At 41.0% G+C, this 25,151-nt stretch overlaps 1 protein-coding gene across 2 annotated transcripts in view; it reads left to right on the top strand.

The window, feature by feature from the left end:
- KIFAP3 (kinesin associated protein 3) overlaps positions 1-20,536 on the top strand; it is a 71,823-nt gene extending 51,287 nt beyond the window's left edge. For both annotated transcript variants that reach the window (XM_019470490.1, XM_009273292.2), the window contains 2 exons: positions 648-747; positions 20,078-20,536. In XM_019470490.1, the coding sequence (XP_019326035.1) occupies positions 648-747; positions 20,078-20,186 (209 nt within the window). In that variant the 3' untranslated portion in view covers positions 20,187-20,536. The remainder of the gene's footprint in view (positions 1-647; positions 748-20,077) is intronic.
- Positions 20,537-25,151: the final 4,615 nt, after the last annotated feature.

Below are 25,151 nucleotides of genomic sequence, written 5' to 3'. Positions count from 1 at the left end.
TGCAATTGCTCACTACCCGCCGACCGATGCCCAGCCAGTCCCTGAGCAGCGGCCCCCCCGGCCAGCTTTCCCCAGTTTATGTACTGAGCATGACGTCACATGGTATGGAATGTCCCTTTGGCCAGTTTGGGTCAGCTGTCCTGGCTGTGCCCCCTCCCAGCTTCTTGTGCACCTCCAGCCTTCTCAGTCGGTAGAGCATGGGAAGCTGAAAAGTCCTTGACTAGTGTAAACACGACTTAGCAACAACTGAAACATTGGTGTGTTATCAACATTGTTCTCACCCTAAATCCAAAACACAGCACTGTACCAGCTACTAGGAAGGAAATTAACTCTATCCCTGCCGAAACCAGGACAGTCAGACAAGATGGGTCTTGATGTAACCTTTACAGGCCTGAGGAAGAAGGGGTAAGAGAATATTTCTTAGGTACAGCTTTTTTCAGGGCAGTAGGCTGAGCTACTTGGAGTCCCAGTAAGGTTTTTTGTAATTGAAGTTGCTGTTTTTCAGTATTATTGTTGCTTGACATTCCTCCCAGAAATACTGCAAGTTGCTAATGAATTCCTAAGACAAACCAGCACAGGTTGTGTTGCCCACTTGCCCTGAAGTCATGCTCCTTCATACAGTCACTGTATCTTTCTTGTTTTTATAGATGGCCTAATAGCCCCCGATGGAGCGGTGAGTCCGGATTTCTTCAGTGATTACCATCTTCAGAATGGAGACCTCGTTGGGCAGCATCCCTTCTCTAGCAGGTAAATTGCTGTTTGTAAAGAATGCATATAATCCAACAATGGCTGTTCAGGTTTCTTTATAGGGCTTCATTTGGGTTGTTCAAGAATTTTTGCCCTTACAGGAGTGCAAATGGTTTACACTGAAAAAGCAGTTCTAGTCTGTCTTCTGAATTACATGTTTCTTTTAACATATTAACATGTGTTGTAATACATCACAGCTTTCCAGAAGCTGCAGAATAGAAAAGTAAAACTAGAACACACGACTAACTACACATCATGACAATTACTCAAATACTATTCAGACATTGTTGTTGGGAAATAGCTAGAGAGAGGCTTGAGATGCTGATTACCTAGAAGACTTTTGTTTCCAATAGTCTTAAATTTTTACAAATAAGTTTCTCAGCTGCCAAAACTATTTCTGTGGGTTTGGTTTTTTGTTTTTTTCCCCCTTAACCTAAGTCTTCCCAAGATATTCTCAGTTAGATTACTGATGGCGCTTACTTTGAAAATTTGCTAGATGAGCAAAAGATGTCGGCTTGACTTTTGGGAGATGTTTCTCTGAATTCCCCTTTTGTCAATGACCTCTCCTTCTCTGAATGTTAGCAATCTGTTCCTGTTTGAATTTCTGAGTAGACGTCTCCCACGAGTTCAAAATAGAAAAGACTCATTTCAAAGAATGAAATCTTCATAGATCCTGTAGCGTTTAGGAAATGCCTTTTTATAGAGCATGAATTATGTGCACTCATTAGCAGGAAATATTTCAAACACTTTACAGTCAAGGTACAGAATTCACTTGAACAGGATGCTATCTGGACATGCCCAGCCCTGCGGTTGAAGTTGTTTCTTTCCAAAGGAAGAATGTTATTTTCACCACTTACAACTTTAGTCACCTTTTGTAAAATATGAGTAACTCACAGTATGTACAGCTGAAGCAAAAAAAGATTTTTTTTTTTTTCTCCCTTACTTTAGCTTCTTTTAATTGTTAAAGGGCAGTGGACAGTTACACTTGTGTGTTTATGCTACCTGTGATACACCAGAAAGCTGAACGTTCAGCAAGGGTGGAATGGTAGTAACATTTTTAAGAACAAATTAGAAAAACTAAAATGCTCAGATCAGGGAAAAAAGTAGGACTTAAGAGATGGATCCTGTTGAAAAAAAGGAACTGTTTATAGTCAGTAAGGATCAAGTTCAGATTAGTGTGTAACCCTTTGCGTGGAGCCTATGTTTGGGAAGGGGATACTGGCGCTGATAGCTTCCAAATGCGCAACCTCTGTTTCGGAGCATGCAGGTGATAGAGAAACTGAGGGAAGTATGAGTTATATGCTACTCTTGGAGTCTTACTATGTGACTTACCATTTTCAACTTTAAAATAGACATACAGCCCAGGAGATGACAGATTTCTGTGTTAACCAGACCATTGTGTGGGTATGTGGTCCCAATCATCTTCATGCCCCCGCTGGAGGTGGGGGGAAAGGTGTGTAAGGTGAAGCTTGCAGACTCCTTTGTTTCCAGTGAACTTAGATATAGCCCCAGTCAAGATGCTCTTGTTTTGCCAGAAAGCTTTCATCTGGGAAAAAAAAAATCTTGAGTGTCCTTGGGTAAAAGTTAAAGTAGATCACTCAACCTCAAATTTCAATCCCTTATCAGGGAGCTACATTAGTAAGCTGCTTTTTAATCTGATTGTATTCCAAGTTGGAATACAACTTTGCTACTAAAATGAGTAGCAAAATATATCTGGTGTTATACTTAGTTAAATTAAGTATTTGTAGAATTTTCTTGTAATGTCTCAAGGCATTTTGGAGGCTCACCTCAAGAAAGAAACAGAGAAAACTGCAGTTTGGCTAACGACAAACTTGGTAATTGCCCGTTGATGATAGCCTCTGTAAATATTCAGATTTCTCATTAGAATTCTGTTTTCTAGGAAGACTTTTTTTCGAGATGATTGCTCCATGGATTTATCTGCAGTCCAGACACACAGTCTAATTTGAAACAGTGTGGACTGCTGCAAATGTTCTGTCCTATTTGCAACAGAGCAGGACTGAATTGTTTGATAGAATAGATACTGGCAGTCGAACGGCGAATCCTAGTTTTCAGATGTGTATCATTATCGTTTTGAACTACTTGGCACCAGAAGCCAGGATTTCCTGATGCTTAGAGCTAATGTAAAATGCATTAGTGCTCCAAGGCATGAGCCATGGAATTGCCAGTCCCATGAGTTTGGAGAGTCAGACCCTCCCTTTTCCCAAATTTGAATTGGTGTTGGAAGGTAAAACCATACGTGCTAGAGAGCCTAATTAAAAATAATAGCAGCAAGTCAAGGCTCTTTTTATGTGTTATATAGTGTACATTTCATCCATACCAAAACATAATTCTAGGGTTTTTTTATGCTTACAGTTTAAAGCTAACAAGAACCTTATGTCAAGGATTTATTTTTAACCAGTTCCAGTTTTTAATAAATCAAGATTTTTGTTATAAAAATGGTTCATTTTTCTATTATTAATATTTGAATGTGTTTTTGGAAACTTTTTTGAAGAAAGCTGAGTTATGATTTGCATAGACAACTAGCAAGTCAGTTAATAGTAACATTTTTTGTGAGTTCAGAGAGAGTTGGCCTAATAGTGAGTAGATGCATATTTTTTTGTCTTTTCATTTGTTATACTTTGTTATACATTTATTTGTTCTGCCTCTGTCTTCTGGTCTTGGCCTTTTATATTAGGCTTTTTAATTCTTTAATAGAAACAGTTGTTTGCTAAGCAATGGGGTGAGTTCTGAAGGAGTCTTTTCCATCATTTAAGACCACCCTGTGAAATTTGAGGTAGGTGACAACCATGAGCTGACTTCTTGCTATTCAACTTTGAATATCTAATCCTTTCTTCTCCTTTCTGCATTCCTATGAGGAAGACTTAGGATATGTTACATCTCTAATTTCTCTGAGTTTATTTCCTATCCTTGCAATGTGCTCAGACTGGATCAGGACTTCCCCTTGCCTCCAAGAGAGCCTAACAAGTCTGCCAGAAAGACTCACCTTTTTAGTGCCTGCATGTTACTGAGAAGCTGAGCTAGTGTTGAACTAGTGTTGGTGCCCCCAGTGCATTACCAGGGCTTAAGTGTGTTCTGATCATCAACCTCATTTTTTGGAGCCAAAGAAATGGGTTTGTGAGGAGAGGTTTTCAAGGACCACAACCAAACTCAAGTCGCCTTGAAGATTTTCACTGTAAGCAATATTTAATAATAGTGCAAGGGAGCTCAGCCCACACCAGCTGCCATATATCAGATTGTTATACCAGTTATACTGCATTGAGCAGATAGTGAAAACCATGTGCTTCCTTGGTTGTAGGATGCTAGTTCTAGCAGAGGTCCGGGGCAGCCTCTGCCATTGCAGTTCCACCATGTTATATTCAGGAGAATTGAGGGGAATTGGAGCAGCAGCCGTATCCAGATGTGCAATCGATGAAATGGTTGACTTTCTTGTAACCCAGCAGGAATATCACAACCATCTCCTGTGGAGTCACTGTCCCAGGAGTCACTGGACCGACATACCTAGACCTGCTGCACAGTCTTAGGTGGGTAGGGAAGTCCTTTTTTTGAAGTCGAGTAAAACAGGAGTTTAAAAAAGTGAAGGTATTTATAGGCACCTGCACTTACTGGGTTAGCACATAGGGGTGTTCGCCCCCATAATTTTCTAAGAGGGAAACATGAAGTAATAGTATAGCAGTAAGAACATCTATAGGTCTGGCGAATTAAGTGGAGTATCTTAGGGGCTGCATTTTTCAAAGACATTGCGTTCCCTTCACAAGGTTTCTTGGACTTTCCTTTGAAACCTAGAGTACGGACTACTGTCAAGAGTTGAGAATGCTATCTTGCACGATCAATTCCTGCATCATTAAGTACAGAACAACTTTGAAGGGAAGCAAGGGATAATGTTGTTTCTGGTACTTGTCAATGTAAAGGAGAAGCAGCACATAAGTGAAGACCTGGAAAGTTGGCATTTTTCTAATACTGCCACCCTCACTTTAGGAACCCAAGGCGTTATTAGAAATAGAAATACTTTTGTTTCTGGTAATCTAGCTTGTGTGTTTTGCAGCTATAGTTTACAGCTCTTATTTCTGAACTATATTCTTAGTGGATTGTACTGTTGTGTATGATGTCTATAAATAGAATTATTTCAGAATATAATGTACACAGAAGAGGTGATAAAATACATAAACAGCATCTCTTGTTTTCCTCAAGAGTTTGGAACAGAATGCAAACAGATCGTAAGGTATGTTTTCCATTCAGCAGAAAATACATGGCTGAGGAGGTTGTTTTGACAGCTTGTATCCAGGTTTTTTTCATTGGCTAGGAAAAGACTTTTGTGATTACATTACCAGCTTTGAATCATCTTACTGTCTTCCAGAAGCAGATGGGCATTAGGCATAGATTTGAAATTTTCATCTGTTATTAAAATCTGTATTCAAGGCTCCTGGTTCTGATAACTCTTAATATAGAGTGAAAGTTTTATGATTGTAGCAAACAAAAAAATCCCTCACCTTTTGGCTAATGTGATGACAGCTTAGTGTCTGAGCTGCAAGGGATAAAGACCAGCTGAAAGACGTCTTCAAGAATCTATGGTCATTTATCAAATTTTAATCACCTTCTAGAGACTAATTACTTTAAGACACAAACATAATAGTGATGGCTAAATATCTTATAATAGAGATATCCACAGTATTTTTCTCACCCTTTGGGGAAGAGACCACTTTTTAACCTTTCCTAGCTGTAACTAGATAATGGTACAAACTTTAAGTGCAAAAGCCAATTTTTTGTTAATATCTTCATTGGAGTTCTCAAATCCTCTCTGTCTGTAGCTTTAGAAAGATTAATAGTTAGGAATGCTGGAGCTAGCCAAAACTTCTTTTTTTTTTTTTTTTTTTTTTTCTTCCCGAGGAAGTTTTCTCCAGTACAGAATCCTTTAACCTCGTTACAAAATGTAGCAGAGCTGCCATTGCACAATCTTCATTTTCACTAGGACAAGGCATTTCTCTGTGTGTGCTTGTTCCTGGCGTGTGTGCTCGCATCTCCTCTCAACAGAGATCTGATTGAAGCTTTTTCCCAGGAAGCAGTGAGGTTTGGCATGTAAAACAAAACCCGTTTTATGGGGTGACTGTCTGTCTCTGTCCTTGGTGGAACATCTTTCCTCTTGCCTCGATTTACAGCCTAAAACTGTAGCTGCATTTCTTCTTTTTGCCATGGCAGGTCATTGTGCTATTTTGTGACCTAAGTATACGGAGCCAGGGCCTTGCAGGCTGCTGCGCGTTGACTTCAGTTAAGCTGTGTCTGTTGTTGGCAAGTATAGGCATGCATAACCAAACTGTTGTGTCTTGAGTTGATGGAAACTGCGGTGATGTGGGCTTCAGTAACTTAATACATGGCCGTAGGTCCTGGTGGGAGCACAGGGAAGACTGTTACTGTGACTTAGCTTATCTCTAGCTAAGCTACCCACATGGAATGTCTGCATGTGCTAAAAGTCCACACTGAATGGCAAGAATAGTCATATCCACAGGCTTTTTTTCTTGGGTACCCTGATGAAAATCAGATGTGAATTTTCATGGGGAAAGACCTAGGTCTGTAGCCATCTATTCCTGTTGACTCCTGCAATGTGGTGTGAACTCACAGCTGAATAGCTCCTGTTCAGGTCAGGTACAGGAACTGCATCAGGTGCTGGCAAATGCTCACTTTGTGAATGTTTATCAAAATGTTTTTTAAATGGTTGTACTTGTAACTTATATCCTACATCGACATTTATAGCTATCTTCCATACAGATCCTTATCTTCAATTAGATTTGCTAAAAGCAGTCACATGTTGTACTTCTCAAGCATTGAAGTTAGGATTTCATCTCTTCCTTGCTTTAGTCTCTAAACCCTACAGGTTATATTGCTGATATAAAGAACCTTCTTCCTAAGGAAAGGACTGAAGGAGTTGGTGACCCTGCTATGGAGTATTTCTCATCCATGTTGTATTTTCAGTAATACGCACAGTTTATTTAGAAGTTTGAACATTCCCTTCCCAGCTTTCAGTAGCTAAGTGCCATCTTGCAGGCTATCTTTGAAGGTGAAAAACTAATACATCAGTAGACAGTAAAAGTGAGCTGCCTCCGGCAACCCTTTACAGCCATCAGTGGCAGAAGAAACTTTGTTTCATGGTTCTTGGAAAGATTAGCTTAGATAAAAAACATATTCTCATGTGGGGTCTGTGCTACAGTAGAATTGAAAGTATCCACATCTTTCTTTCCTCATCATTTGAATAGAGGCAGTAATGCTTTCCTGTCTTAGAGGTGGACATATAGTGAATATAAGATCTTTTAATTAATGGAAAGAAAAGCTAATAGGGTGTAAATTATTATCACAATATGATTCTACTTTCAAACATTTTACTGTAGTGATATTTCTTACAGTTCTGTGTATTACTTTTTCTTTTCCATACTTTATTTTAAAAAAAACCACCACTTTTTTGCCTTTGCAGTATGTTCAGCAGAGTTGTACTCAGCTTCTACCATTTGGACACTATTTAATTTGCATTTCCCAAGAGAATCGAATTAGGTTTTATTAGTAAATTGGGCCTATAACCTTGTAGGCAGGTTTTATTAGTTTATCACACATCAGTACTAGCAAATTGTAAATCCCACTGAAACGAATTTGAAAAGGCCTTAAAGAGAAGCCCAGAACCAGTGAAGTTTCTGGAGACAAATAAGGGGGTTGTTTGTTTTTAATCCCACAAAAATGTTGTTAGTGGTAGCAGAGTCATATCTTTTTTTTTATCATAGTCTGTTGTCCTAACTGCCTACATGTTTAGTTTTAAAGAAGTTAAACTGAATATGGTTACAAGGATTGCACCAAATTTCTGGTATGGCTCTATATGGCTTGACATAACAGAGATAAAGCACGCTTCTCATTTGGACAATACAGCATTTACTGACTATTCATGTGAAACAGGCAGGTAAGTTTCTTTTTGTTCATCAATGCCTGTTCAGGTGGTGCATATGCTTGGAATTAAGATCTCGCATCTAAAAGATAGTAATAAGGAAGCAGGAACTGCTGCCTTTTAGAGGGTTTTGATCGCAGTCTGGGACAAGCTTATTGAAAGACTTCATTTGATTTCTTCAGATCCTGGATCATGGCCTAAATCAAAATGCCCTGTATAGTTATTTTCCTTCAGTACTTAAATGTGGGAGTGGTGCTTCCAGAACATGAGTGCTTCATCACTAAGAGCTTTTGAATGCGAGCTTGAATTTCTTCGTGTCTAGTTTATAATAATTTGTTTCTGCACCAGTACTAAACTAGAGTTACCTCTTTCCTTTCCCTGTTTTTTTAGGTAGTGGTCATATTCCCTGCTAGCTGTCACCTTTATTAGTTTTTTTCATACTGTCTTCTCAAAGCCATGTTTATAGAAATTAAATACTGCAACCTGATCATATTATAATCCAGTTTAGGTGTCACTAATATGTATTTGATCAAATTAGGCTGTTATGATGTGGACAGTTATTGTAGCATTTTTGAAGACCAGGAGTCTGATTATTCAAGGGGAATAAGATTTTTCTCTGACCCATATTCATCAATGAGGTTTTTCCCAGGATTTGGAGATCTGTGCATACTGCACCACTAAAGGATTAGGGCCCAGCACTGCCTGTAACTTGGGAATATCCAGATGAGGACAATATTCTTCACATCCAGTATTCTATATACAGCAACTTTTTTTTATGTGCTTGGGTGCTTATTTATTATTATTCTGTTCTTAGACTGTATCAGGAGAAGCTTCCAAGCAGCTCTCCTTGTATCCCCCAACAAGCAGACAATGTCCGCAGTGCAACACGCAGTCCTTGCCCCAAAGAGCTGATAGTCAAGACAGGCAGGGAACCAAAGGCAAGGAGAAGAGAAGTTACTCATCCAAAGTCAGGTGCCAGAGCCTAGAGTAGAGCAGTGGCTCTCCTGACTGCTCTCGCAGTGCCCCAGTGACCGGACCACACCACCTCTCCAAGGTGTGTGGTCTGTAATGAAGGATCATGTTGCACTTGTTTCATTTACTGTAAGAGCTGTTTAATTGCTCTGAACAATTACACTAGTATGCTAAGAGATGAAATAGCTTGCTTGGGAATATTTTAAAGGTGCAATTTTTTCAGCAAGTTGCAGATGCTGTTTGGGAAGAGAGTTAGCATTGAGGTTTTAATGCATTTCAGCTCTTTTGGAATATAGGATACTTGGACCTCTTTCACTTGCAGTCACTTCTTTTACATTTGTTTAGTTGCTTTTTATTTTACTATATTCCACCTGCAGTTGGCCTCATTTAACCGACATGCTTTAGGTGGCTATTAAGAATTTTAAAAGAATACCGAAATGCTGTAGGAGTTAGCTCAAGTCCTTTGGAATATCTTACCAAAAAATCCCCCAAACCTGGGTCTGTCTCTTCTGAAATGTAACATTAATTAATTCCCACGTTCTGTCTGCTGCTCTTAGTCCCTCCAGATGTGCTACTAGGAATAGACTGGCTCCCTGGTTACAAGCCATCTGGGCTCTGTAAACTGATTTGCACTTATATTAAACAATAAGTGAACAGAATGCGGAAGAGTTATTAAAGCAAATGTACATTGCTTATAAATCTCAAAGTAAAATATTAAAACGTAGTAAACGGGAATGGAATGTGCAAATGAAGACCTGCTTGTTTTTAATGAGTTTAGCTGTGACCTTCTCGATTTCAACCAAAAGAAAAGAATATTTTATTTTTCTCTTTTAAAAAAAAAAAAAAAAAAAAGAAAAAGAAACTATAAAACTGCTTACAGAAGTATCTGAGACAAAAACAAGGAAATATAATGTTCTAAACTTGACTGGTCCAAACCACTCAAGCTGCTGTGACAGCTCATAAAACTGAGAGTAGTTTTTAACTGGACTCTGTTTTACATTGCCAGAGTGAATTTTCCTTGCAGGAAGTAGCCAGAAGGTTTATTTAGTTTCCAGACTGCTGCTTTGATCTTTCCATTCTGTCACTTCTCAGGTTACATAGCCCTTTTTCACTGCAGTAAATCTGCAACAGTTAATGAGAATAAAATTTCCTCCTTCTCACTGATCGCATGCTGTTAAATGCCAAACCACAGCCAGCAGCATATTTGCAGAATTCAGCTGCACTGTACAAAAACAGCACAATCAGTTTAATCTTGTTGTTTTTGTAATTCATTTTATTGAGCTTTCCTTTTTCAAGTAACCTATTTTATCAAGACAAGTCGTTGCAAGGCCAGACCTGGAAGAAAGATTTAAAACTATAATAAAGTGAAGGGTGTTTTGTATGCTATGTATAAGCATGCTTACAGGATTCAAAATTAAACCTATAATGAGTAGTTTCAAAATGTCCCGCATATCAGTGGGATATTTCTTATGGTTATTATCTGAACTGAATGTGTGCTGCGAACAAGTCTCTAGTATAAAAATTAATGTAACCTATCAAATTAATTTCTTTGCCAAATAGTTAAAATTGTTTTGATTCTAAAATTTGATTCTCAATCTGTCTTTATCTGCTTCAGCTATTCAAGTATGATGACTGAACCACCCTTTTCTCTTCCCTCCGGAAAACTTTTTTTTTTAAAATCTCATGGTTTAAAAAAAAACAACTTCTAGTTTAGAGAGTTTATTTGCCTTCTGGGTTTTGAGCTTTTTAAGTTTTACTTTTTCCAAGACTCCCTGCCCAACCTTTAGCTTGGAAACATTTTATTTTTCGTTCATTTAATTAAAGTTGAAATTTTTACATAATAATGCTACTCCGAGGTATAGATCTCCAAGAAAATGTTCCACATCTGTATTTGTATCTGGTTTGTTCCCTAATATATCCAGTGTTAGACCTAAGAAAGCAAGCAGTGAGAGACATTGAGATTTACTTCCTTCTTGGTTTACACTAAAATCATCACTGATTTGGGATAGATTTTGATGAGATTTCACTAGGGCCCTGTGTTGATATATAAAAGCGGTTGAAATCTGGACAATCATCTATGGTGGTAAAAAATATTTAAAGTTTATTCATCAGTAATAACACTCCAACTGCATTTGCTGTGTACGCTGTAGTGAACACTGCAAATCCCCTAGTAATGTTAACTTTCAGAAGAGACTTTGAAAGCTTTTATTGGCTGCAGCTGTAAGTCAAAGCAGAACAGATTTTTTGACTCTCCCTCCCTCCTTCCCTCCAGCATCTGGATTATCATCCACATTGAGTTGCCTGGTTCTTGGTGCTGAGCCCTGGAGACAGCACGACTATCAGCCAGTAACCTGTTGGCATGGCTTTTCTGGGTATTTGTGCACAAGAGGGAACTGTTTTCCCCATTTTTATTGAAGCACAGAGCCAAGTGGCAGTGCTTGGACTTGAGGAGCTTGTATAAATAATTAAAGGAATAATTCTTCAGCTATGAGTGCTTCAATGCCGGGCACTGAAAACTTGCATTTCCACTTCAGCTGTTTATCTCAGAGTACGTTTTACAGTGACCCTGCTCTGTAATCTAGCACAGGAAACAAGAAACACTTCTCATCTGGAAACGGGAAGTCTAGTCAGAAGCCTGTGGAAGATGTGGACCAGATCCTGAGCTGATCTAGTCAGTGACACCAGTCACCTCTATGAAGTTGCCACTTCAGGATCTTACTCTACTCTGCTCAGGCTGCTGGCTGAAGCTTCTGTACCCAACATAACACTGACATTGCTGGAGCTCAGTAAAAGAGATGCTTGAAACCTTCCCAAGCCAGACGTATTACTAGTTATATTAATAAGGCAACGCGCTCTTCAATTTATGGAGTTGACATAATGTGGACTGTGCAAGAAGGGAGGGAGAGGGAAGGACATCTTCTTTGCTTTTTATTGCCTGCTCCTCAGGGCTCTTTTGTTTTAGTTCTTAATTTTTAAGAAATGGATGTATCTAATCAGTGGATTTGGCCAGTTGTTGAGCCAACAGCACAGGAGATGTTTCTGTCAGGCTTATAATGGAAAGTCAGAACTCTTAGTTTCCATTCCAGGTCTGACTGTGCACTTGACCTTCTAACAAATCCGGTACAGAATAGCTGAGAAACTCCCATCTGCATGGTGGAGCTGTGAGCCTGGGTGAGGGAATGCTAGTGAGGTTATCCCGATGCCCTTTGAAGAAACAAGACAGCTATATGAAACAACTTGAGTTCTTGAGTTGCTATTTTGCCCCCTGGCTGTATTCTCAGTTTGTTGCCTTTCTAGCTGATCAGAAATACTCTTTTTTTCCTTCTTTGAGGGGTGTTACAGAATAAGCAAAAGTCTTTTCTATCTCTGTCAGTCTAATCTGAGTCTTCTCACTACTGTAGTTTGTCACTTGATGTCTTTAATGTTTGGGGTGTTTTTTCTCTCGATACTCCATCTGGGAAACTGAGGTCATGGAGAAAAGGAGCAACTTGCCCGGGATCACACAGCAGGTAACTGACAGAGCAAGAAACTGAGCCCAAGTCCCAGGCTGCTTTCACAGAGCTGGGATGGCAAGCTCTATGGCTTTCAAGCAAGGCTCTTACTGAATTTGGCTAAGCAAGGTAATTTGTTTTTAGTTCAGTGCTTTCTTACTATTCAGTTGGGAAATATATATTTTTAAACACTGCCTCCCCACCAGTGAATTTTGGCATGCTTATTGCTTGGTGCATAGCTGGAGCCTGACGCAGAAGATGCAGTACTCATTTCTCCACAATTGTCAGATTTGCATTTGTTTATAATTAAATGGCAGAAACAGCAGTATTGTGCTGAGATACAACTGGGCACCAAGTCCAGAAGCAACTGGAAACTTTAAGTCATTCAGTGCACTGAAGAAAGCTGAATCACATGGAAGGAGAGACATGATCATATCCATAAAAGCTGTATCATGGTGCACAAGGGAGCTAAAGTATTATTGCACAGGTTCATTCTGACATTTTCTATCTTTTGAGCAGATACAGTATTACTATTTAAGGAACATTACTATTCAATGCTAACGTAGAGATGGACTTGGTACAGTCACAGTCCCTGCCACAAAACTCCCCTCCCACTTGAGCTTGAGGGATAGAAAGCATGGGAAGAAACAGCTTCACAGATAGGGGAGAAAAAGTTGGGGCCATGAGAGGCAGAATTTAAGAGACTTGTGGTTTATAGTTTAACGTCATTACCAGTAGTGGGAGAATCTACAGTTACAGGATATTATATAAAAGAAACATTGTGTTTTCTAAGGCTTCTCAGTTGTATGCTGTTTCTCTATGACCCATGGTTTGTGCTCTTGCTCTGAAAGACAAAATTTATGGTCAGTGAAGCAAAACCAGAGGTAGCTGGCACGTAGAAGTAAATAGGATCATCTTCTCAATCGCTAGACTCTAAGCAAGGGGAAGAGCAACCAGCTTTATGCCACTTTCTGATGCCCTCCACTCTTTCATGACTGGTGTTACGAAAATGGTATCCCATCCAGTGTTTAACTGACAGTGAGCATCAGCAGAAAGGCCAAAGAGTTCATGGGTTTCACAGGCTTTGAGCCTTGGTTAACATGTGGTGGTTAGCTGGTACCTGCAGAGGATTAGCTAACTATTTCTTACCCAAAGATAATTTAAGAAGCTGGAGGTCTGTGTTTGTTCTGTGGAATTAAAAAACATTTCCCACCTCCTGTGCTTGGATGCACACCATGCCTGAATCCTCACTGTACAGTGAGTCAAAGCCTGGATGCCCCCAGCTCCCCCTGCCTTTCCATACATCTCTGCCTGCCTTTCCCTGGCCTCTACGCAGAGGAAACCTGCGGAGGGAGGGAGCTACAGCATTTGCTAACCAATCTCCTAATCTAGCTAGCAGGACTGCAGCCTCTGCCGCATCCCATATGTGATAATACTGCCCTGCACTACAGGCGTTGTCTCAGACCTACAGACTAACACCTTTCATCCAACACGTTAGGGGGAAAAAAAAAAGCCACTGAGAGGAGAGGAAAAAATACAGACTTTGCTGCTGCAAACTCCTGTGTCTCTTGTTGGCAAGTATAAACAATAAACTGCATCTCAGTTGTACAGGTTATAATTCTGTCCTTGTCTCGAGATTAGAGACTGGTGCACCATTTCTAAGGCTTAGGTACCTCCTGAGGGAAAAATATAGCCTTCGGTATTCATCTGAACATAACTCATTTTGTCTGTTATACACAGGAACTTGATACAGCATTATAGATTACAGGGGTTTATGGCATGAGAGTTTATAAGGCAATATGGGATGGTAACCGTACCATATGTTATCAACAGTGCTGTCACACACAAGTAGATTGACAGAAGGGGAACATTAGGACTTCAAGGATGCGCTGCACAAAATTCTGAGTGCCTGCCTGGGGTGAGGTGGGGGATGTTTTGAGAGTGAAGACAGTGGTTTTTAGAAACAATAATATAAGGTGTATAAAGGAAGAGGGTACAGAGGAAACAGGGGTTGCTATGAACTGTACTGATGTCAGGCTTTTGAAGGATGCTCCAAAACCTTCTGGTTCAAACCTCATTCTCTGATGCTCAGGAGGAGTTTTGCAAAGCTGCAGGTGTGATCAATGGCAGCAAGAAGAGGTGCCATGTGTGTAAGCAGGGGCTGTACATTTATGCCTGCAAACAAACCCTCTCAACAGCTCACTTGAGCACATGGAGAACTTTGAGTGTGATTCCTTCTTTAGGAGGTGGTAGGGTTGCTGATGAGTTGAGAGCTGTAAGTAGTGTTTGCCTGGTCTTACCAAGGTCAGAGGACCTAGTGAATTATAAATTTATAGATTTTTTTTTAATAAAACAGATTTTATTTTAATAAAATTATAAAACTTGTATCCCCAGTGACTAGCTTGAGAGTCTCTCGGACATGAGGCTGGTATAAGCCTTGTTGATGCAGAGTAAGGAGGGAGGATTGACAGGGTTTTAGAACAGGTTTAAGAGGAAAAGAAATGTAGCTGAAATCATGGCTGTGGTGGAAGCACCACATGTGTTTAGCTTGGATTTCATTTTCAGTGGGCAGTGATTTCAGGGTGCTTTCATTTTGGGCTTCCAACCATGAAACTGATAAGCTGAAAAGGGTGAAATTTGGGCCCTAAAGCCTGTAAGCTCCTAAACTGGTATTTCACCCTCTAAGGTGAAGACTCTTTTCCTGGGCCACCTTCACCTGCACAGGCAGTCAGTCTTTTACAGTACAGTCTGGTATGATTCTTGCCATGCTGCTTCATGCCTCTTGTGAATGTGCAGGCCTGTTTCTCAAGCAATGTTTCTTGCTGGGATTGCTCTGAGATCCATGCATCCTACCAGGGGATTTCCAGTTGGACTTGAAGGGGTTAGTTTTGACCAAGAATTTCCCCAGTGACCTGGGACTTGCCTTTCTGAGGCTCTGCTTATGCTGGAGGAATTAGTACCTGTTTTAGAGCAACTTGTCAGCACCAGCACTAGTAACAGTGTGAATGCTAGTGTGGACAGGTTCAGGTGTCTATCACATCAGGAAAACTTAAAGAAAGCAGCTTTGCTCCATGGTCAGTCTGCATCCAGGTGCTAATTACCCTAGTTCAGACTAAGCTCAAGAGCCTCTCTTCCTGTACTGTGCACTCACAAGCAGCAAAGATACCCGAACAGGAACCCCTGCAGAGGGTTGCTGGCAGAGTGCTCCCTGTCTGAGGCTGCCAAGTCTTCCAGACACACCACAAAGCCTATCTAGTCTCTGAGGCTCTGGACACAGAAGGGAGTTAAGGAAAGTAAGTATTTTGTGGACACAGTGGGATGCTGGCTCGCATTTCCTGCTGTGAGGGGGGACACAATTGATCTTTACATTTTAAATTATGTCAGGACACCTAGGATCCTAGATGGGCATATTAATTTGGATGTTGTGAATCAGAGTAAGTATCAATAAGCAGAGCTGTTAAGAAATCTCTCCTCACTCATGCACATCAGGAACGTTTTCCTCTTCAGCATGTGTTCTTCAGTTCCCCAGCAGTACAAGCAAATTGGAAAGTTCAGCTGTCATTTGGGGAAGGTCATAGATCACACTAGCAGCCTGAGTAATCCAAGAGGTTTTAAGTATCATAGCATTTAGTTTAAAGTGAAATTTGCTCTGACAGGGGCTGGCAGACCAATAGGAAAAAAAAATATTTGTGCTTGGAGAAGTGCATGTGTAGAGACCATGAGTATAACTGATGGCTGGAAGTGATTTCAGTCTAAAAAAAACAAATCATTAAGAGAGTGCATAGGGGTAAAATACACGGTTCATATTTTAAAGGGTCTCAAAATGAACCAGCAACTGAGGTTAGCAGTACATAGTAATTAGCTGTGCTGTTCACTGTTTAACTCCATCAGCTCCAGGCGTGGTGGTAAACTTTGCACAAGAAAACAGTTGTGCTTTGACGACGTGGTTAGCAAGCACCAATCTCTGTGTGCATGCGTGTAATTTTGTGAAACAAAACTGCCTTAACTTGCAGATTAAGGTAATGGCATAAGTCATTTATCTGAGGAGTTGGTTGTGGTGGTGCGTGATCTGTATCCACTCTACAACTACAGGGATTGCATGCACTTCTGCTAGGTACCTAGTTGAACAGGGCTGACTAACAGGAGCAAAAAATACTAATTCGGGGACGAGTATTGTTGCTCGTGTGTGCCTAAGTTTTTTAGGAAGACAGGCTGATACATGCTCTGCTGAGCACTGTGTTTCCCTGTAGATGCTGTGAAAATAAGGCCAATAACACGTTTTTCCTAGGAGCAAGTTTTGAAATTGATTGCTAGTATAAATCTAAGAACACATGGCACAAATCATGATCTCAGGCCAATCATTACCCAACAAGTGTTTACAGCCGAAAAGCTACCATCTTTCCTGGCTCTACCCTTCTGCTGTTCTTGGCAGAAGTGGCAAGGATTCATCAGGCCTTGGTTTTTAAACGCCTGTCTCCACCTCTGTAGGTTATTCTTGCAGAGTCATTGCCCTTGGCCTGCCAGCCTCATGAGTAAGCCAGACTTCAGTCTCCAGACGCGTTTGCTGTTTTGTTGCTCTACCCCTCAGTTACCTCCTGTGTTCAATAGCCTTTCCTTCAACTAAGAGGACAAGCTTTTTGCTATGGGCTGCCAGCGCAAACAATCGAATAGGCAAAGCTGGTATGTTTCAAGAGCACTAACATGTAAAAATGAAGCCAGCTTTTTTTTTTTGAAGCATGGACAAGCCTTCATTTACTTAAGAGAAATATTTAGATAGGAGAGAGTGGTGATTTGATCAAGGTGTTTTAATGTGATTTTCTGTTCCTTTCTTTTTATTTTTTTTTAACTGTCCAAAGCAGTTATCAGCTGATCCATCTCTTCCAGTTTTCTTCAGGACACTAACATATGTCTAAACCATTTGGAAATAACTGATACTCCTCAAAGTTTAAACTCTAGGGCTCTTTACCTAATTACTTACACATTTATTAAAAAAATACATGAAAAAAAAAAGATTTGCTGAGAATGTGATTGAAACCATATTTTCCCTGCTTTCGTTATCAATTTAAATACATTTAAAAGTTCTTTGAATAAGGATTACTAAACTGGAAGTAGCTGGGAAAGCTCTGCCTGCAGTGATAGAGACCCATTGCCACCTCGTGGCTCGGTGTCGTTATTACACCTCACCCCCCAAAAACCCAATGTTTTAGTTTGGGAGTATCTAATGGAGTGACCAAAAGAAGTTCTTGAAACTCTGCAGCACCAAGAGAAGCCACATTTACATTTAAGAAGAAAGTCCTGCTTCAGGACACGTCTCCGGCTGCTGCATTTGTTGTGACCCTCTCTGCCACAGTAGACCTGAGGATGGCTACTGTTGTCTCCCCTGTAAGCCAAGGCATGGCCCCTACTAGCTTGGCTTGCAGTCAGCAGCCTCCCTGCATATAGGACTCTCAGCCTACTCAGTCACCTGCAACATCTTTCCAGAATGAAATTTTCAGTAGTTAGGAGGAATGCAAAGAGCCCCTATTCTACCATATTAGTAATAAAACCAACTTATCCACAACTAATGCTGTTACACTAACAGAAAAAAAATTGAAAGATAAACCTGGAAAAGCATTTTCTGTGAAAATATTTTTTCATTATAAATCAACCGTAGATGCTTTAAGGAGCTTTGGAAGAAAGCAATGGAATTCCTGAGTTTAAAGGTAGCCTTAAAGGGTCCTGCTTCTCTGCAGTGTTACACATGTGTGGTATAACTGGGAACTTAACAGTAGCACAACAAAACTGGACTCTGCACTTCCAAATCCCACTATGCCTTCTTTTAGTATGTTACTAACTCCTAATACTAACAGTACTGAAAGAACTCTCTTAAAGAATCAGCATTGTTTTACAGTAGTTATTCAACTTGTTTGTTTTCTGAACTGCTAAACAAATTGGTCAGCTTCATGCTAGGTCCCTGTTGGCTTGTTTGGAAGAGCTTTGTGGCCTACATTCAGAAAGCTATACCTAACGGCAGCCCATGTGAGGTCTGTCTGTCTAATCCCTTTGCATATTACAAATCAGTAACAGTGGTAGACGCGGGGACCATCTGCTGACTAAGGTGAGTGCAGGGTTTGGTGTTTCTGGAGATGAGAGTTAGATACAGACAAAGTAACAGGATTTCTCTTAATCCCTTCTTCCAGGAGTCTTTTAAAGCTTCAAGCCTGCTAATGAGAAAGCTGTTGTTTGCCAGGTACAAAGGAGGGACCTGGAGAAGGTGCCTCAGAGGTCACCAGCTCATTTCATAATGGGCTTGGAAAAGAGTAATAGGACTTTGGAGTGGATCCAGGAAGGAATGGGTGCCCGGAGGAAGGTGTGGAGCTAGAGGCATGTGTTCACATAGCTTTGCAACGCTACAGGGTACACCACATCTACTCTGCTTCTCTTTGCCATGCTGAAGGGACTGATCAGCCTTTAAGGTCAGACTGATGGCTTTGGGTACGAGTTATGAGACAGGGGCACTGCCAATTCAAATACGGACAGGCAGACGTGGAAACAGCAAAGCACTTTCAGGGTGCTGTGTTTCTCAAGATACATTCAGGTGAAACAGAATTATTTTCTCTGCAGTTTGGCTTGCTGACTGTGTCCTCTCACTCTCAGAGGACAAAAATCAGCCTCAGATCTGCCACCTTCACATGATTATCAGAATACCTCATGAGTGAACTAGCTTCCTGAGAAACCAGGTACCAAGGATCTGTTTCTAGGACCTCACGGAGGCACAATCCAAGGAAAGTATCTTTGCAGGGACAGAGTGATGGGCATCGTCCCCCACCACTTCAGCTGAGCCCTTTCAGTCCAACCGATTCAGCAGTGCCAGCTTTTTGCTGAGCCAGGGCCTGGGGCCCACCCATTGTACATCTTCTGGATGGGTCATTCTTTCCCAGCCTTGACTGTTGCATAACCTATGTTCCATATGTATAATTAGCAGTAATGAGGTTCAGCTTTTCCCCACTCCAAAAGCACTTTGGTTCTTTGTGTTTTGACAGTCTTCAGAGGGGAAGTTCAACTCCTTTCAATGCATCTTTAGTCAGACAATAAATCAGAATCCTTTTCCATTTGTCGTTCTACTGAAGTGGAAGTTAAAAAGTGACATAACTATGAATAGGCAGTAATCCAGTATCTTAGGCAATGTTCATTTTTCCTCTACCTCCTGCATAAGAGTTATTGTTGAGCATGAAATATGTGCCACTTTTCCCTACGCAGTTCTTGTGCTTTAGTATCTAATTCATTGCTGTGGGACTCTTTAGGTGTAAAAGATGCTGTTCTATGCGAAAAATGAATTATTCTGTCTCATTAGTACATAGCTTTTCAGTATATGATGAATTCTTTCTGCCATTTGGCTGTCAATCTTGTATCCCACCAGAAACACTGTTCTTTGCTGAACTATGTTGTTGCTGTGCCAGATATTCTCACTTTCTCATTTCTAGCTGGTATTTTCCCAGGGGCTTCAGAAATGTACTGAAGGAAGGAAATCAGATTATTCAGATGTGCTGTGTAGGGCAGGGTTACCAGTGGGCTTTGCAAGAAGCATGCTTGAAGCCTTTCCTGAAAGACGTTAACTTTCATGTACAGATAGAGAAATTGAAGCACAGAAGTAAAGTCCTTTACTAGTAAATCCATAAAAGGATAGAAGAAACATCTTCTGTCTCTTCTGGGATTTCTATTTGACTTGAAAGCTTTCCTTGACAGGAGTTGTGTTGATTTCTCTGCAGCATTTCTTTTCCCACCAAGGGAACAAGAGACAGAACAGTGCTGGCTAGAAGGAGAAGATGGCTTGCAAAGTTGCCTCACGAAATTACCTCTGTGGCAGGAAGAGTTGGAGACACCAGCACTACTGCGCCTTCCCTACCATACAAAAACCTACAGTCTCTCTCTCCTCTTTTTTTTGCAGCATTGGAGTTGATGGATTTGGTCAATCACCAGGGGTTCCCGGCCGCCCAGCAACTGCTTATGGATACCGCCCGGATGAACCTTACTACTACAGCTACGGAGCACGATAAAACAGCCCGCTCTGCAGTTCAGGATGCTGCTACCGGCCCTGGAGGAACCAGTGTGTGCAGGGCCAGCAGTATATTTATCCATTGGTAATGCATGATTGTACCACAATGGGTCCATCATTATGTATCCTTTGGCATGTGTAGCTCCAGATAAACCTAGCCTTTCTGGGTCCAGTGTTTTAGTGACAGTGTTTACTCTTCGGTTGCTCTTTGTTACCATTTTTGTACAGTATTTGCTCTGTGACTTGAAAGCAAGAATTGGAAAGCTACTGGACTGGAAAGTGTCACATTATGTATATTAAGCTACTAATTTAATTTCTATTAAATATAAAAACCTGTGTGGTCAGCAGTGGTGAATGTGTTTCTAACCAGCGTTTCATTTGTTTTACAAGGCATTTAAGAAGAATGCTTCGTGTGAAGTGTGTTTAACATGGACTGTTTCCCTCTCACACTTAAGTAACAGGAACGCTGTTAAGCCCCAGCATCTCCTGGCACCGCCTTGACACATAGTTACCAAAGTCCAGTCCTGGGTCTGAAGACTTTAATAATGGAAAGATGGCACAGATTCACTCCCCTGGAGCTTCAAACATTTACAATTTAGTTTAAATGCTTGAAAAAACTTAAAATTAGAAACTACATTACAAAAGAATACCTTTACCATAGTGTTTAAATAGAATTCTGTGGGCTGCAAGAAGACAGCCACGTCCTGAGGACTAGCAAGAGAAAAAAACCCAATACTGTAACTTGGTTCAGAATCCAGATGCAGAGTCTTCCCCCCAACTTCTCCATCCTAAAATGCAAATGCATCCTGTCCTGCATGTTCACAGGGTTTAAGTTGGATCTAAGCACAGGTCATTGACTGAGCAGCAGAGACAGACCAAGACACCTTCACGTTGGACTCGCAATGCGGTGATTGCATTAAGCCATGTTTTGAAACATGCTATGTGCAAATAGAGTTTAGGCTAAAGCTATTCTTAAGTTGTGTACCCCCACCCATAACAGACACAAGAAAGTTTATGGAAATGCCCTCTGCCACAGCCATCAAGACAGCAGTTCAAATTTTCACTTTTTAAAAGAAAAGCTACCTCCACCTCATTGGGTTTTTTTAAACGGCTATTGATTTGCAGAATTGTTCCTCTCTTCTCCCTCATTTCTGGCTTAAACAGAAAATAGACTTGCATCAGGGGCTGATACTACTAAAACAGCAGCTGGTAATCCCGTGAGATTGGTGTATGAGCTAGGAAGGTGATCTTCAGAGGCATGGGGTTGTTTAGGAAGTTGACAGACTATTAGTCTTGCACTTTAAAAATATCTTTGAAATCAAGATTGATTTGAAACATTGTTTTATCTTTTAAAAGTGTGCTAGTACTTTTATATGTACTGTTACTATGTTTCATACTGCATGACTGGAACTGATTCTAAAATTAGCCATGGTATTTCTTACCAGTTTTCAGCCTCCTCCCTGTGCTGGCTTCATGTTCATGGCTTCGCTTACTGGAGGTAGGTGGAAGAACAGCATTGCCAAGATTAACTAGTATTTTTTTAAATCATTTTCTATACAATTTTTAACTAATTCTTATGCAGTTTCTTAGAAAACGTAAGATCTTACTAGAAACACTGCAAAAAACTTGAATTAAACTAACGGGTTTCCAGTGTCGTACCTTTCTAGATTCTTTCCATTGGTTTGAACCCACAATTTATCTGCCCAGCAGTTGTGCCACATTTAGTCAAAAGCTTTCAGATATTTTTATAGTTATAGCTGTGAGAGAAATTACCCAAACTGCATATTCAGACACAGGCTTTTCTTTTGAGGCTGGCACTCGCTCATCAGGCTTTTCCAGAAAATTAGTGTGAAGTTATTTAAAGCAGTTGCCCTTCTCTTGGAATGTGTTTGAGGGGAAAAAAAAAATGAAGTGGGTCCTTGGTGTATATGCAAACTATCAATGAAACTGAAGGAGCCTTTAATTGGAAGCTTCAGGTTAACGAGGAACTATAGTTGAGCTTCAGCAAACGTGTGGGTGTCTGTAATACAGTTGTGACCATGCTGAGAATAAATGGCAGTGGAAAAATCTCTGGCTGCATTTTTAGTATTCAATGTTAGGAGTTTATGAGAAAAGAATAAAAGATCAAGTATTTGTAGCTTTGCCTGGCAGCAGCTAAGAGAAGAACATCATTTATCTGCAAGCAGAGCTTGGTAAAAATTACTCAGCACTTAGTAGCCTGAGGACAGAGCCTGCTAGCCAAGATGAAAACCAGCTGTGCCACTATACTCTCTAAGGCAGGAGAGAGGCTGATTTTCCCTTTAATTACAGTTCCTGAGCCAGAAAGGGGAAAAAAGATATGAGCACATAGACTTTTCAATCTATATTGCATTTCCTGTGGGTGTCAGAGGGAGACTGGAGAGTCTGACCTGTAGGGTAACTTTTTAATTATCTGTATTTATGGATTCCGTCCCTGAGTACTGTATCCTGCATACAATGGGGCAAGGAGGGATCTGCTTTCTTTTAGCAACTTCTACAACTTTTGTCCTTTCCTCCTTTTCCTGGTTTCTCTCCCTGACTTTGTATAGTTCCTCTTTTCTTTCCCTGCAGCAGCAATCCCTAACCATCCCAGGAGTATCCTCTTTCCCAGTCTGCTGCTAATTAATTAATAAGTTTGGTTAGGCAGGTGTTTTAGATATAATTAGGCTGTAAAGTTAATAGCACAATGAAATAAGCATAGGCTGAGAAGTTTATATGTCTGTTAGCTATTATTCAGGCTTTCTGCAGATGTACAGTATAATTTCAGTGAGCAATCTACTTAATGCAGCAGCCTCAGATCTTGTTTTAAATTATTATTTGTACCACACTAGTACTTAGGAGCTTACTAGGGCAACAGAGGGTGGGGAAAAGCAAAAGTAAACAAATATCCTTGGCCTAGAGAGCTTATGAAGGACCTGATTCAAAGTCTTTTAAATACCGGTGTGTGCATGGAGCTGTCTGATAACAGTTTAACATGTGCATTTCATTCTGAAATAAGACTGCTGTGATTCTGTTTAATTTAATCCACTCTGGATTAAATGAAACAGGAACAAGATGTATCTTCTTCTGGAATAAGTAGAACAAGCTCTGTTTAGATACAAGAGATTTCGAGCCCCTCTGGCAGGTTCTTTAATGGAATTCCTGTAATACACCACTGGTAAGCTCAGCTGTCCACTCTTCTTGGGAGAAGGCTGAGAATAGCTACAACCTTCATTCCTTCCATGACCATCCTCAAGAAAAATAACATACAGTGAAGCTGGTTTACTAGTGCAAATCATGTTGCAACTGTCAGCCCTTAAAGTTCTTGTGACCTGCTCATTTTATCTTTGTGAGGTTCAGGAGAGAGCGCTGAGGCAACAAGAGAGGTACTGGAGCTGCCTGCCTGCGCGGGCGGTGGAAGACAGCGCTGCATTGCAGGTAGTTCACAGGCAGAAGGTGCTGTTTGCAACCAGTCTAGAAACCTACCTGAATGAGAACACGGACTTTTCTGGAGTTGGTATGTAAGGCAGCCTATTGTTATGGGCTGGTTTTGCTTTGTTGGGGTCCCTGCCCCCCCAAAAGAGAAACCCACTTCTGTTTATTAAGTAATTGAGTACTTGAGAAATATCCTTAGCAGCAAAAAGCTACCATAACGTAGCTGTAACTAACAGGACTGTGTGGCAGGAGGACACCATTGGAAAAGACGCAGTTCAGGTTGGTTCTGGGAGCACCACCCCAGCCCTGTTTCTTCCCTCTGCCTTTTCCAAAGGCCCTGTGGCCTGGAAGAGGAAGAGCTGGGAAACGTTTCTACAGTGCAGACAGCGACTGCACCAGAGTCTGCTGGACAGTGCTCCCCAGCTGTCCTGTTAGACCTGACAGGCTCTACTCCGTAGATGGGCTTTTTGCTCCATCCTCTTCTACAGTTACTGTCTCTCTCCACTATGCCAATCTTTTCTTGCCCAATCGACTTAAATAACCAGTTACAAACCTAATGAGGCACTTGCTAAGAGCTCTGTAATCCTGCTAGTTCCCTGTCTACTCTTTCTTCTTCTGCCCTTGAAAGAGAAGGAAGGGGTTTCACACCTACCTCATTAGGTCCCGAGTTATTCTCTGGAGAAGCCTACATTGGCTGTTCTTAGGAAAGGCAAATTGCAAAGCTTGAAGGACAGAAGCCCAGCTCGTGTGTCTGTGCGGCACCTAGCACAATAGGGCCCTGAGCAGGGTGCGTGCCTCAGTACCTCTTCAGTTTGAATGAAACAGTGGGCTCGCAGGGGAAAAGCGGATAAAGGGAAGGAGCGCTTCTCCACAGAGGCAGCCCAGCAAAGTACATATGCCGTAAATGATGCAGAGCAGCCAATGTTAGCTTTTTTCCTGAGAGCCACGTGAATTACACCACAGCCTGAAACCTGTGGCCAGAGCCAAGTGCCGCAAGTAGATATCAGTTGTTGCTTATTAAGAATTTTTTTGTCTTTACCTGCAGTTGTTCAGGTCTTCCAATCTTCTGCCTTTCTCCTGCGATGAACACAGAGGACATATAAACCCATGCTTAGGCCCTTGAATAAACTGTGGCAAGGAATGCCCACAGTTCCCTTTATTTTGCACTTTGGGGCTAAGGTCTTTTGGCATGACTGTTTGTCCCATTTGGGCCAAAGACTTCAGATCTTTCCTACCTTTGAAAGAGGGAGGTGGCATATCTGAACTTCATTTTAGTTTCTGTTCCTGTATGCGTTATGTCACCCCATAATATATGACATACTTTGCCTCACGCACTACATAGGACCCATTTGACTTTCCTGCACCCTCTTCCTCCCAGCATCTTTCTGCTTTATTTAGAAAGACCCAGATCATCCAGCTGCCAATATACTATACCCTTCTGCCAGAGGAGCAGACTCCTCCTAGCACTCTGCCCCTTTGTTAACCCCGACGGGCCAGCTTACAGACCTCCCAGTGCAGAGCTGAGGAAGAAAGC

The sequence above is a fragment of the Aptenodytes forsteri genome, unplaced genomic scaffold (genome assembly GCF_000699145.1).
Source record: "Aptenodytes forsteri isolate BGI_AS27 unplaced genomic scaffold, ASM69914v1 Scaffold95, whole genome shotgun sequence".
NCBI classification, from domain to species: Eukaryota; Metazoa; Chordata; class Aves; order Sphenisciformes; family Spheniscidae; genus Aptenodytes; species Aptenodytes forsteri.
Note: the sequence above shows the minus strand (reverse complement) of the source record. Positions and strands in the feature narration are given on the sequence as shown.